Genomic DNA, 15,437 nt, shown 5'->3' on the forward strand with positions numbered 1-15,437 from the left:
TGAATGGTAAAAAAAACCCAGGCATGGTGATGCATTAGTTTCTTAGAGGAGTGTGTGGTGTGTGCAGAATACCATCTGCCTCAAGATCTAAAGCAGTGCTAACCCTGACTCCAGGCCAGTAAACTTTTACTTGGCGTTCACGCAGAGAGCGTTTGTGCTGATCTGGGATCAGTGCGGATCAGAATGAAAGTCTGCAGCGGTGAAGCGCTGGGTTTTAAGCAGCAGGGCCGGGGAGCTGCATGCTGAGCAAAACTCACACAATCCACATTGTAACACAAAGAAAACACAATGCTGCTTTAGCATGCTGCCTTTCTCGGGTGGGCTGTGGCTTGCTAGATTGTATCCCTGATAATGTGGTAAAGAAATGAAAAAGAAAGAAACCTTATGTTTCCTGCCACTCACTTAACATTCCTCATGTAAAAAAAAGTTATATTTAAAGCCTCAGCCTGGAGCCGCTGAAGCGACATCATGGCCCACTGAGGCCCACTGACTGAGAGGATTATAAACATACCTCATTTGCTGAAACAGTTGCTAAAGTAATCCAATCTGACCCTTTCCCAACTGGGACTTTTGTGCATTTTCACTGCAAATTATTTTTTGGGTTTGGAAGTGTGGTGTGTGTGTTTTCTTAATGGGTCAGACGTGATTTGACTTTCAGCCTGTGTGTAGTGATGCAATATTTATGTGTATGATTCACCACTGCAGAAAACCGCTCCAAATCAATCCCATTCCTACGCATGTTCAAAAAATATCATACAGCTGTGTGTCAATGAAGTGATTCTGAATAACTCCAAATCAAGATCAAGTGTTTCTGTATGACTTTCTTACCATGATCTTGGTTTCATCAGAGGTCCACAAAGAGCTAAGAAAGCATGTTCTCCATCTTCATCATCAAAAAGTATTGATCAGGAGAGTGGCACAAACCAGAAAATCAGATTAATAAAACATCAGAGTGAAGGTCATCATCACCAAGTGGAAATATGAGGCAACACAGTGACGTTACCAAGAACAGGACGTCCCTCGAAAATTGCCCGAAGGACAAGAGGAAATTTGATCAGGCTGAAAACTTGATGAGGCTGCTAGGAGACCTACAGCATAAATGAAAGATTCTGCAGGAATTTCTGGGAAGTACTGCTCGCTCTCTCAATTTAATTCAATTCAATGTTATTTCTATAGCGATTTTAACAATGGATATTGTTGCAAAGAATCTTTACAGGAACATATCGATTCAGGACATAAATTATACAATTTAAATTTTAATTTAACCCTAATGAGCAAGCCAGAGGTGACAGTAGCAAGAACAAGCTCCCTGAGATTATATTAGGAAGAAACCCTGAGAGAAACTCATCCTAGACAGTTTATTCCCCAGAATTACACCATACCCATGAAGCATGGTGGTGGCAGCATCATGTTATAGGGCTGCTTCTGTTCAGCTGAGATTAGGGCACTAGTCAAGATAGATGGAAACATGGGTAGCTACAAATAGCAATCTATTTTGGCTCAAAACCTGCAGGCTTCTGTTAGACAGCTGACGATGAAGAGATATGTTACCTTCCAACATGTTAACAACCTCAAGCACAAATTCAAGTCAACAAAGGAATGATCTAAATCTAAATCCTATTGAAAGCCCGTGGAATGCCTTGAAGAGGGCTGTGTACTGGAGATCTCCTCACAATTTGATAGATATGAAGCATTTGAAAGGATAAATGGAATAAAACTGGCGAATCAAGATCTGATTAATTTTTTTTTTAAAGTACAAAACTTGTGCAAGAATTTCGTTTATTACATCTAGGTCTAACATTTTAGGCACATGACAGGAAGTGTGAAAAGATGCATGTTTACATTTATAAATAATTACATTCAATTTTGTCATTTTAAACCACATAATAAAATCGTAATTTTTGTACAAATAGAGCTGTTAAATTTCCAGCTAAATTTGGTTTGTTTATTGTTCAATGGGACGGAACAATTCTTTGTTTTGTGTGTGTTTTAAACAGTATTTTCCATTTGCAGCGAATCTAAAGGTTTCTCTTAACTTCGGTCTATTTTCCATCATAAGCAAATTGGTTACAATTTTACTCTGATCAAATTTCCCCAGGTCTCTTTGGTACTTGCTGCAATATTAAACCAGCAGAAATCAACAAATCAGCATGCGCATTGATTTACTAAGTGAATCATTCAGCTGAGCTAAGCACGAGCTAGGCAGTGAGCCGCAGCTCATTTCAGACTCTTTATATCTGACAAACGCTGAAACCGTGATGCAGAGGGTAGCGTTTCCCGCTCAGAGCTCCAGGGTCCATGGTTTGCTCGTGAGCTCGGGTTACTTTCTATAGAGTTTCACATGTCGTCTGTGTTTCTTGTGGGTTTCCTCCGGGTTCTCTGGTTGTCCACCCACCCAAGGAATGTTGCCTAAAGTTTTAAATGTGTCTGTATATGTGTCCCTGTCATGGGTCCTTTTCCCATCCAAGGTGTATTCCAGCCTCAGGCCTCAAGTGTTCCTGATACAGACTCTGGATCCAGTGTCACTTTGACCAGATCCCACTTAAGATGAAGAATCTTCAGATAAATGAATGAATGAAGACGAATGAATATCTGGCAAAGTTGTTATTTGATCTGTATTTGATTTAGAGTTCCACAGCTGCTAACATTGCTAGTAGATAAGTTTAGCAATCAGAGCAAAAAAAATGCTGAATGCTACAACAAAATCCCTGACATATAAAGGTGGATGGTTGACCAGTTGATGGAACAGCACAGATAATGAAAAAATGGACGGGTTTACAGTAAACTGACACTGATATTGTGTTTATTCCTGTATTACTCTGTATGTTTACATTCTGTTGCACTTTATATTAGATATTATATATATATATATATATATATATATATATATATATATATATATATATATATATATATATATATATATATATATATACACACACACACACACACACACACACACACACATATACACACAAATCCCTATATTTATTATTGTGCAAGAACTTATTTATATTTAAATTTATATATTTATATCTATATAAAATATTTACATACTTATTTCTATTTAATAATATAATAATAAATATGGATATTTACATACCAATAATTGACTTATTTATAACTGTCACCATGACTGCAGTTGTGTTGTTTTTACTTGTCTTTTCTTTTTTTTCCTATACATTTATTTCAATTCTTAAAATCAAAGTTTAGCTTGCACCAATCATGTGTGAATTGCACTGTAAGGCCTGCTTTAATCTCCTGTATTCAGTATAGTGACAATAAAAGAATCTTGAATATGCAAATATATTTAAATTTATATTAGCAACTAGCTGAGTCTACGAGTCTACAGTCAGTTCTCATCAGAAGTTGATAATGCCCTGTCTACAACTGGAACTTGAAAAGAAACCAGCAAACAAATCAACTGTCAAAACAGGATCAGAGAAATATTTATTAATAATAAATGAAATTCTGTATATTCTATATGCTATAAAGTATTAATGGCAAGGCAAAAACTCATCTTTGCATGTTTTTGCATCCACTTTGCAACTCATTCATCTTCTCTCACTAAGATCCGGATTCTTTTTTCTAGCATGATCTGTTCAGATGATACATGATCTGTTCAGATGATACATGATTTGTTCACTTCAGCACTGTATTGGTTCTGATAGTGGATTAAAGCCATGCTGTTTAAGTTTAAATTTCTGCCAGGCAATATTAAGAAAACAGGAAAGCAGCTGTACAGACTGAATAATAATTAATAAAACGCAACACAGACGAGCTCACGGTCTTACCTTCTTGTTTTTTTTATTGGCTCACAGGACTGAAGCTCATGAATTCACAGGTCAAAGTTCTAGATCAAGTTGAAGCATAGATGAAGTTTGTATGAAAAGTATGTGACTCTCATGCCTTGTGTGCTTTTCGCTATCATTGATCTGGCTGTTATTATTCTGTATCTCATTCAACACAACATTCAATGGATACAGATGTACGTTCAATCGCAGATTCTTTGGACAGAGGTGCTCCAAAGAGAGAAACCCTTCCAACCTGTTTCTGTCAGACTTTACAATTCCTCTGTACCGCAACATATCTCACTGTGCAACACTGTACCTGTATACTTATTTATATCCTTATGTATATTTTTGTGTATATATTATCTTGTTTATATAAGTGTCTATTTTTCTATTCTTATTTTGGTGACTTGGTAACAAACCCAGTTTCCACCTTGGAATTAATAAAGTATTCTGATTCTGATTTTTTTATTTTTTTTATTATTATTATATTATTGGTGATCACCTTTCTGGGGAAAAAAGGTAGCCGTTTTTAGGTATCGCCGTAACACAAGGCTAAAAAATGTTGATGCTGCTGCTAAACTATAAACCACCAAGATCCCTCCTGCATACTATAATAGCATGTTGTTTGTGACTTATACTTTATTAGTACATATAAAATGAACTAAATTAACACTCAGCAGTTACGTACTGTATTACATGGAATTACACTTCCCAGAAAGCATAGCTGGTTGGCACTTTATTTATTCATCACTGCTCCTGGCACAGTTATGGCAGCTTCAAGTTATCAGCTTGTCAGCTTCCATATAAGGCTTTTTCCTGTCTTTCATGTGTCGTGAGATAGACAGAGCTGAAATGAATAGATGGGATAATCCATACGCTCTCCAGTTACAGAGAACACAAAGCTCAGACCACCTCAGTACCACTGTGACCGAGGGCAATAAAACTATCTATGAATCACTGAGAGATTCCCAGACACTTTTGTGAAGACCTGTGGGCATGTGGTGGTTTTTTGTGAGATACAAGACACATGAGTGTGAGACTGTAAATTGTACATCGCTGTAATCAGATATGTCTGTGATAACACACAGTAGAGATTCAGGTTAATCATGTGAAATAAGCACCAACTTAGCCACCAGCAAGCTATGCAAACGCTAATCCGGTCTCTCCCTCCTACTTTCGTCACTCCATCGCTCTCTCTCGTTCCCTCCGTCATTCAGTCACTCGCTTTGTCGGGTTTTTACCTCTTTTTTTTTTTTTAAATCCAAAAACCAGCTGCACTTGTCATCAGAATCACTATTAACTGTAACAGCCTGGTTTGTTTTTTCACTCGACAGAGTGAAGAGAGAAAAGGAGGAAAAAAATTGTTACATCGAGAGAGGTGTAGAAAATACCATTGAAAGAGAGAGAAAGAGATGATGGAAAAATAGAGTGAAATCAGTGGCCAGTGTGAAAGAAAGAGAGATTAGGATGGAGAACTCCTGGTGACTACTTAAGCACTTGTCTTTTCATCAGCTGCTTGCTGTCAACACCACCTACAGGTGCAATCAGAGAGAGAGAGAGAGAGAGAGAGAGAGAGAGAGAGAGAGAGAGAGAGAGAGAGAGAGAGAGAGAGAGAGAGTTGACTTTCAACCTCCACCTTTCTTCACCTCGACTTTCTCCTGTCATATTGGAGAGAGATCTGTGGGAGTCTTTTCATGTTCGACTCTCACCCCCAACCCCCCAACCCCCTCAATCAGCACCATTACAATGTCTTCCCTTTTTCCTCATCTTCACTATTTGATATGCAGACGGCCGGACACCTTTTGAAATGGTCAAATTACAACCAGCTCGATAAAAAACCCCTCTCTCTCCCTGACCTTCAGAAAGGATCCCCATGGCAACACGGCTCCCGCTGTGACATTAAGTCAAGTGGGCCAGTCTTTGGGTTTTAGCTGTGGAGACTCGCCGCTGGAACAAATCTGATTAGACAGGATTATCTCCTAATTGATTTCACTCCGGGCCAAAGTTTTAGATTAGTTTTCCCCCGGTCAACTTTTAAATTAACAAAGAGAAAATTCAGTCGGTTAAGTAGTCAATAGAAAAATAACTGTCACTGTGGATCAAAAGTTGAGGAGTGTGTGATGTGTGTGTGTGTGAGCATATTTGAGGAAAGGTAAATCACAGGGTTTAACAACAGAGAAAGAGAGCGAGAGAGAGAGAGAGGGTTTGTACAAATCTTTGTGTGTCCTACATATGGAAGCCATCAGCTCAATCATCATCAATACTCATCATAGCATGAGTACGTCTGGAGAAAAAATGATTACAAAGTAATGATGACCACAGGGCCCTAAGTTTATGCTTTTGTGTGTGTGTGTGTGTGTGTGTGTGTGTGTAATATATTTCTCTCTTCTGTTCCCAACCAATCCCCTGTAGGGCCTAGTCATATTAGATCACCGAAAACATTATTACTTCCATATTTTAGCAACCCGGTAGCATATGGTGTCCTTTGCACAATATTACTCAGCTCACCGAACAACCCACTCACTGCTAAACAAACACAAAACCTCACACAGGCCACAAAGAGCTCCATCAACAGACCACAACCTTCTGCACCTCTGCATTCCCTCACACAAAAACATTAACCACTAGATTAAAAATGTATCTGAGATTCACTGAGTGCAGTGGACCCCAGGCTTGTTTTGTGTATTTAAATCTAGCTCTTTGCAGTAAATGAATCATTTTTTATTCAGTTAAATTATATTAGTTTTTCAGTATAAGTCTGGATCTGATAGTGGGAATCTGCAACAATGCTGCTCAGTAGGACGTCTTCTACCTGGGCATCACCTGTGGCTGTACGACAACTTCATAAAAACCAGATGTTGGAATTTCCATGTCTGAAATCAGGCCTTATGGCGTGCATTCATTCATCCGTTTATTTATTTGTTTGTTTGTTTCTAGCACTTTATGAAACAATAAATCTTCAACAATAATTACTTGAAACCGTAAATATTAACAACTCTATTATTTAGACGAATTCGATCCTAGGTAAGACGATGAAATGTTGTAGATCATCTTTACCAGTTTTTGAATTACTGCTAATAATTCTATATCACAGGATTTAAGAACCGAGTACAACTGGAAGGTAATTAGAAAATCTCACATGTTTACTGATCATTTTGCTCAAGTAATAAGGAAGCTGGAAAAGAACTTAACAGCTGGCAAACATGGTCTATCAGTCTGACAGGCTGGCTTGTGTTCTGGCAACTGGACAGACTAGCCTAGATTTTTCAGCAGGGGTGTGTGTGTGTGTGTGTGTGTGTGTGTGTGTGTGTGTGTGTGTGTGTGTGTGTGTGTTGAGATGCTATTTCCCTTTCCCCACAGGGATTTGAGAGTTCCCCAGGGAGCCCCAGGCATCAGTGTAGTATGGTCAGTATGTTTTATTTTAAAATTCGTTACACTGCTGAACGTCGTCAACTATCAGACCTATTATACTTCTGACACAGCTGTTATAGTAAGAAACCTAACCGACTGATCTGATGTTTAATCCGAAAGCTCGATTAAGTATTAATAATCTAATTGTCCTGAATCGAATTGTAAATTTAATACAAGGCTCGATCAATGATTCAGTTATTTTGGATCAGTCGCATGTTCCCTGCCTGTATACCAACTACAGAATAATTACAACTACTGAACCATAAGGCTAAAATATTTCACTAGCTAGTAAGCTAGTTAGTTTCAGGGAAACAGACGAGTACATAAATCCTGCTGAGGGAAGGATTACGTAGCTGTAGTCCTTATCCTCTCCTGATAAAGCTGTAAAAATTCAAAATGTTCATGACATCAGTGGGCAAATTTTCAGCTTTTCATCAGTGCCGTGTTCTGTCCTCACATCACAAGATAAAAATATGATTCGAGTCTGGTTAGCGTCTTTATTTTCCCTCAGTGTTTAACCTCGAGGTGACTGTGTTGTGCAAGCAGGAGATTTACGGCTGCTTGACGCCGCACTTGATTTTATTAGCTTTCGTCATTGTTGTTACAGAACTGTCAGAAAAAATATCTCCTGTCATCCGTGCACGCTAATTAATCCTCCTAGTAAAAAAAATGTTTATCTGTCGTGTGTGTGTGTGTGTGTGTGTTTGTGTGGTGCAACATGGAGCCTGATGGAGAAGCGTTAATGCGTCATCGTGCATCGTCTTCAAAGTTCTGCAGGAAGTATAAAAAAAAAAACTAACAGCCTGGACATGAAATCTGCTCATCCTGCATTCCCAGGCTCCTGTTTTCTCCAGCCGTGTAATCAATCTAAAAAAAGTTCTGCTGATGTAATACAAAATGTTTTTATGTAACTGTTTGGAGTTTTGTGGCTGAAAAGTTCATGAATAAAAAGCTCTCGCAGGTCCATTAATTCATGCAGAGTATACATATTTGCATAATACAGTATACATATTTTGCATTAAAAATTGCTTAAGATTTGAACAGTTGGATAAAATTAAATAAAACAGACTGAATCCATGCTGGTGGATTTTTTTTCAATGTCATGGATCCCTCGGTGAAAAAGTTTTGAGACTGTCCTATAAAACAAAGACTTATATCTTCCTGTCTGAACTGGCTGATTTTGCCCAGTTATGGGGCACGTTTCCTTCTTGTGCCCCTCACATGGCCTGATTTCCGTCCCACTTGCATTCATGTTCAACAATGCTGATTCATTTTTTATTTTTTTTGCTGATTTTCTGACCTTTCCCTCTGTTGTACACATGTAGCAGTGGAGATAATAAAGCAGAGTCTCAGGGCTTAAAAGCAAGCTGTATTTAGAGGAATTAAGAGGAATTCTCATTTTAACACAGATTTTTGACCTTTCCTTCGCTACAGCGACAAGTAAATGTCACTAACTCGAACACTATCAATTTTCTTTAAGGTTTTCTATTTGGAAATTTAACCTGAAGTCACTTGAATAAAAAAAACCCCAAAACTTGTATTTGTGATGATAATTCATTTATCTTCTGAGAGCAGAAGAGATTCTTATCAGTGATGTTAAATAATACAATGTTAAAAAAGTTGTTTTTGTAGTATGGACCTAACTACTGCACACAAACACACACACCTTGTGATAACCCTCCAATTCATAATTATCTACATATACTTACATGCATGCACACACACACACACACACATGCACACACACACACACACACACAAACACACACAGAGATGATCAAGCCCCAAAAAATAATACAAGGTCAAAGATTGGTGCTTAAACAAATTTTGCCATTTTTTAATCAACATTTCTTCAAAGGAATGTACTAATCTTTTTAACCTCTCTTTCTAAGAGGTGTGTATGGGGTGGAGGGAAAGCAAGGAAAGAAAGAGAGGGAGTGGTAAGGGTGGAAGAGAAGGATGAACACAGAAAAAGAAAACATCTCACACACAAATGTAGTGTCCCACAAACGTCTCAACACGGCAACTGGAGAGGAGCGGAGGTCCTTAAAATGGCCGTCACTTGCTGGCTATTGGCACAGAGAAACATGTACACGCGCACACACTGAAGCGTTCTCTACCAAAAATAAAAAATTAAAAAAAAAAAAAAAAAAATCACACACTCCTCTTGATTCCTTTTCTCTTTTTTTTGTCTGCCTGCAAAACACAGGTCTCAGCAACCACGGCTGAAAGCAAGCGTATGAAGAAAGGCTGAAAGGAAAAACACAAAGATGGAACAATATGAAAAATCAAAAAATCAAAAAACAAACAAAAAAAAAACATAGTCCAGATATGTTCGTGTATCCAAAGGTGTCTTCAGCGCTGAGGAGGCCTCATTGTTCCAAAAGGACTCTTCGTAACTAGATAAGAGACACCAGCTTTTTGCCACTGAATAGTCCTCAGATGCTCTGTTTTGTGTGTGTGTGTGTGTGTGTGTGTGTGTGTGTGTGTGTGTGTGTGTGTGTGTTTATGAGTCCACACCCACAGGACAGAAACATGGCTTATAAAATGCAGGATTTAATAAACAAAAATGTTGAAAGCTGACCAACAAATAAATGCACCATACTTATTTGTCACTTAACAACAAAGCAACACTGACAATTTGATTGTGAAGATTTAACAGAGAATATTGACATGACACAAAAAACATTGTTGTTCACTTGCTGCAGTGTTACACCAGATCGACTCAGACACACTCGTACAAAAACTCTTTCCTTTACACATCCGGGTTCTAAACACGTCTCGCCTTGAGCACAAGAAATACAGACAAAATGGTGCAAGGCCTGAAATGTTCATAGGTTTGGCTGTGTGTGTGTTTGTGTATGTGTGTATGTCTGTGTGAGGTCTTCTGTCTCAATGCAGCTTTGAACATAAGTAAGGAAACCTGATATACTGATTAACTGTAACACGAGCAGTAGCGTACATTACCTTAACAACCATCTTTTAGCGTCAGCACACAGCAATGTAAAAGAGCACATTCTAAAAATACGAGACTCTCGTTGGCACAGTCGGACACACACATGGTGTGTGTGTGTGTGTGTGTGTGTGTGCATGTGTTCTTTAGTCCTGGAATGCATGGTGCAATCTGAATGTGTGTGTTTGTGTGTGAGACTCCAATCAGAATTCATTTCAGGTAATCAGCGTCTATGTGGACATCCAGAATGGATTTTGATTGTGTACTCAGTGTGTGTGTGTGTGTTTGTCTTGAAAGACTTGTATGCCTTTTCAAGTGCAATCTCAATTTCTGAGGTGGTGGAATGTGCGTGTGTGTGTGTGTTGTGTTATATACTAAGGTGTGTAGTGAGAGAGTGAAGGAATTTTAACTGAGTCTCAAATATTTCCTCCTCGGAAAAGTACGAGCAGTGTATGAAAGCTCATTTCCATCTCGCCGACTGAAACAGAGCGAGTGAATCCCCTTTCTTTTCCATCTGTGTAGTTGAGAATCTTGCATTTCCCGAGCCCCTGTTTCACACAACCTCTTTCAAGAGTCTGTTAAAAGCCCACCTCCGTCGCTCCATCTCTCCTTCTGTGTTCCTCCATCCCTTCATCCTCCCCATCCATACTACCCCCACCCCCCACCCCACCCCACCCATCACTTTTTGTCGTTACCCTGCACTTCTGTCTCTTCCGTCTTTTCTCTTTCCTTCATAGGCAGCTCTGGCATTCTTTTCTTTACCCCCCTCCCTCTTTCTTGTTTTCTTTTTATTTTTTTTTTGTAAAAAAAAAAAAAAAAAAAAAAAAAAAAAGAAAAAAGAAAGTTTTTTTGCAATTTAAAAAAAAAAAAAAAAAAAAAAAAAAAAAAACTTCTCAGATTGTGCCTCTACCTCAACACTTTCACGAAACGAGGTCTAGCTTCAAAAACTACATCATTGTACAAGGAGCTATAAAAATATACATGGAGAGTGGAGACTCCTGGAAAATGAGGAATGACTAGGGAAAAAAAAAATACAACAAAACGTAAAACCTTTGTGAAATGAAATACAAAGTATTAAATTAACTTACAATACAAAGGAGAAACAGGGTCAGCTTTTTTTTTTGTAAAGCGCAGAAAAGAAAAGCAAAATGGTCTAACAACAGATATTGTGTTTTACATTTTGAAAAGAAAAAAAAAAAGGAGAAAAGGACATCTAGAAATTATTTTACTGAATATTCATATATAATTATTTTCTATATTGAATGAAAGCGATAAAAAAAAAAAACACTTTTTGATATTCGCTCGTTTTTTGTGTTTTGGTTTTGAAACAGTCTAACTCACATTCACTCATGTACGATCCTCTCTTACAGATAAACACACACACGCGCACACACACCAACACACTGTAACTGAAGCACACGATATGCGCACACACTGTCACACTCTGTGCGACAGCAGTGTCGTAATTATTACCCTACACACTCACAAAATACGCACGTTATTAAAATATACAAGATCTTCAATGCGACTATGGCTCCTCTAATCAAATGCAGGGCCTTGGGTCATGTGATGGCAGCACTGCATCGTAATTGGCTGAGCCAGGTGCGCCTCTTCTTATCCGAGGAATAACGAACACAAACGGGACAAACTAAACTGCTATTTGTGAGTTGTCTTCAAGTTCAGGTAACATCACACTGCTCTAAGATCAGTTTACTTTCAGTCTTTTTTCTTTTCATTTTTTTTTTGTTTTATTTCATTTTTGCCGGTACTTCACAATGGTTCGTTTTATGGTGTGTTGGGGACGCCTTCGAGAGACTTCAAGACATTGCTTCTCTCTCTTGCTCCAAAGGGGTCTGGTTTAATGTTACGAGAGCTTTTCTTGCTCTTAGGTGAAGAAAAAATAGCCCTCACACAGGGATTTTCTCTCAATACTTAAAACACGCTCCTCCTCATTAGAAGAGTCAGAGGTTTAGGAGGTGTGTGTATATGTGTATAGATATATATATGTGTGTGTGGGTGTGTGTGTGTGTGTGGGTGTGTGTGGGATTCAGTCACAGGGTTTGGGGCTTTCACAGTCAGAGCTGAGACTGCAGAGATACAGGAGATGTCGGTTCATACTGCTATGGTTTAGGTAGTAGGTGAGGGGGTGTGGTCTGGGCACTGCAGGCTGGTATTCATTTTCTGTGCGCCCGTTCTCATACTTTGTAGTAGATGTTGGCGGGGCTCTGAGGCGGCATCTCCTGCACAATGTAGACTGGGTGCCCGTAGTCCCCGCTAACCTTCTCATAGTGCGGGCAGTAGGCCGAGTCTGAAGTGCGCAGTGGGATGATGATGTCACTTGGCTCGGAGCCGTTGTTGTTCCCACCCCCTCCTCCACCCCCGCGCTTGGGTGAGGTCAAAGATGAGAGAGAAAGCGGCGGGTGGTGCGACTCCGAATGCTTCGAGTGCCGCCGGCGGTAGCACACCACACAGATCACTGCAGTGACCAGAAGGAGGAAGGCGGAGCCTCCGGCTGCTCCTGCGATGACGGCAATGTTGGAGGCGGGGAGAGGACCGTTTGCACCACCTGCTGTGGCTCCGCCCCCACCAGGCACTCTAGGGAGAGTTGTGTTCCCACTGCCACCTAACAAAATCAGAAGAGACGAGAAGATACCATGACCTTTTTTGCAACAGTTTGCTTTCTCTCTTACACACACACGTGACTTAATTTCATGTGACTGCTGAACTTCACCGCAGATTATCTAGACAAAATAGAGCACGTCTCATTGACAATGAGCATTAGCTTTTCATCTCCCGAACCCGATTGTACATCATTAAACAGATGTGTGAGATGAGCACGGGTGTAAAACATGGACAATATGGCGGCAGAACAGTTTAGGGTCGGATTATACAATTACAATATATCCACAAGGCAAAAGACCAACTGTTGCTAAATGATGGTCATAATGTGGGTTTGATGTGTTCGTGTGTGTGTGTGTGTCTGTGTGTGTGTGTGTGTGTGTGTGTGTGTGTGTGGTAGTCAGGGAGACAAGAGGGGCTCCAGCTGAGCAGGGGAGTGGTCAGTAATATTGCAGCTCTGCCTGCAGGCGTGCTCGATTGCTCCATCGTAATTCTGCTCACAATTCATCTCTCTTTCTCTGTCTCTCTCTTCCTCAACATCTCCTCCCGATGTGCCTCTGAGTCTGTTCCTGTTATTGAACATCTCTCACTTCACAGAACCCTAAGTGATCTTCCAGTACTGAATCTGCATCACTTCTAGCAAGCCACAAGTCTAACACTCCTTTAGGTTCAGCTCTTCCTACTACCTGTGGATGTGACCTGTTCAGTAGAGGTGGCTGGTTCTTAAATACATTTTCCCGTAAACAGAATACTGTATCGCATTTCTAACACAAACAAACGCAAGCAAAACAGTAGCACCAGATGTTTAGAAAAAAAAAAACCCTTTACAAACGATGAAACAGCTGCAAAACAGACATCCAGTCAGCTAGTTACTGCAAATGCTGATGTTGGACAGAGTTATAAAAGTGCTAATGAAAGCAGTGATGCTCGCAGAAAAGTGTGCTGTAATTTAGTACATTATCAATAACATATTGTCAGATTTCCCGGCCATGCTGTCTCTGTGTTTTTTTTTTTTTTTGGTTCTGATCCAAAATCTGGCCAACTTTGGGTTAAGATGATTTTTAATACTTTAATAAAATGAACGTAATGAAATAACTTTATACACATTTCCTCTGTGCACCAGACAGTATGAAATGGGCAATAAAGTGAAGATGAAAAGTTTCAGGACTGGTATGAGGTATTTATTTGAGCCAATCGTTTAGATTTATTGCCACTCAATCCAAGTCACTTGTCACTGTCAGCTGAATCATGGCTCCTGCTGCATTGTCACATGCCAGGCTGAACACAGGCTAAGAGAATAAGAGAGATCTAGTGTCATTTCTATATCATTTTCTGTCCATGTCCTTGCTCCTGTCACTCCTTTCCTGTTTTAGTAATGCAGGATGGTATATAGCGCATGTCTCCTGCTTCTTACCTCCCTCTTGCACCTTAAAATTCTTTTCCTGTCACTCCTCTCTCCCTCTTAAATCACCATCCCCTGCTTGGCCTTTATCTCCCTCGTCTTCCTTCTCTCCTTCCCTCCCTCTCTCCCTCCCCCACCTTGGCTTACTTTTTTAGCCCTATCAAAATTTCACCCCAAGTTGCCACAGTAAATGTGTGCATGTGTGATTCAGTGTGTGTGTGTGTGTGTGTGGAGTATGTGTGAGTCAACATGTGTGTATGTAGGAGCGAGTCTGTGTGTATGTGTGAGTCAGCATGAGTGTGTGTACATATATATATATATATATGTGTGTGTGTGTGTGTGTGTGTGTGTGTGTATCCAAGAGTGAATCTGTGTGTGTGTGTCAGCATGTGTGTATATGTGTCTGTGTGAATGTGTGTTTATGTTTGTATATATGTATGTGTGTGTATGTTTGAATCAGCTTGTGTGTGCATCTGTTATGTATAAAACACTGTAAATGCAAACTAAGAGGTAAATAACAGTTTTTGGAAGCTTTTAACAAAACAAACTAATACAAAGAATGACTAATAATCACCTCTGTCCTTATCCTCCCTTTCACACTTGTGTCCTCTCTACTCCCTCCCATCTTCTCTGTCTGTCTTCCTCTCTTTATCTTCCTTGCAATCTCTTTGGACCAACAAAAAACAGGGCGCCAAACTAATGGCAATAATAACTCTTTGAAATGGCTTCCCACTCCTCTCTACAACCCTCTCCTCTCCCAGGACGGCCATTATCAAACCATACACTGCCTCCGGCACGGGCCTCGCAGGCCTCACAGCAGACACAGAGGAGAGCAAGAGGGGGAGAGGGAGAGAGAGAGGCACAGAGAACAGAGGGATGGAATATATCAAACGGAACTGCAGTGCCAGCATTCGTCCCTTTCTCCCTCTCGCTCGAGCCATATGTCTCCTCTTTCTCAGACGTTCTCTCCGTGTCCGTGAGTGAGTGTTCTGGGTCATGGGTGGGTTGTGTTGCATGCATCCAGGCTGTTGCTTTGGGATGTTTTAATAATAATCTACAGTTAAAGTTTTATGAGCTTACCTTGGTTTCTGGTGTTGGTATGACCTGCCTGGTCTGGTTTGGCAGATTTTGGGGGCAATCCGTAGGGACCTATGGAAAATAATGATAAACATTTTAAACATGAAACAAAATGCACAAAGTAGGCTTGAGCAAAACTCCATCACTGATAGTTGCATTGAAGGTTTGTTGACTAAATCCT

General features: G+C 39.8%; 1 protein-coding gene across 1 annotated transcript in view; it reads right to left on the reverse strand.

The window, feature by feature from the left end:
• Positions 1-11,033: 11,033 nt before the first annotated feature.
• efnb3b (ephrin-B3b) overlaps positions 11,034-15,437 on the reverse strand; it is a 65,809-nt gene continuing 61,405 nt past the window's right edge. Inside the window, exons 4-5 of the mRNA XM_060874760.1 lie at positions 15,260-15,328; positions 11,034-12,781 (exon numbers count right to left, since the gene is read on the reverse strand). Of these exons, the coding sequence (XP_060730743.1) occupies positions 12,354-12,781; positions 15,260-15,328 (497 nt within the window). The 3' untranslated portion in view covers positions 11,034-12,353. The remainder of the gene's footprint in view (positions 12,782-15,259; positions 15,329-15,437) is intronic.

Source organism: Tachysurus vachellii, chromosome 7 (assembly GCF_030014155.1).
Source record: "Tachysurus vachellii isolate PV-2020 chromosome 7, HZAU_Pvac_v1, whole genome shotgun sequence".
In the NCBI taxonomy this organism is placed as follows: Eukaryota; Metazoa; Chordata; class Actinopteri; order Siluriformes; family Bagridae; genus Tachysurus; species Tachysurus vachellii.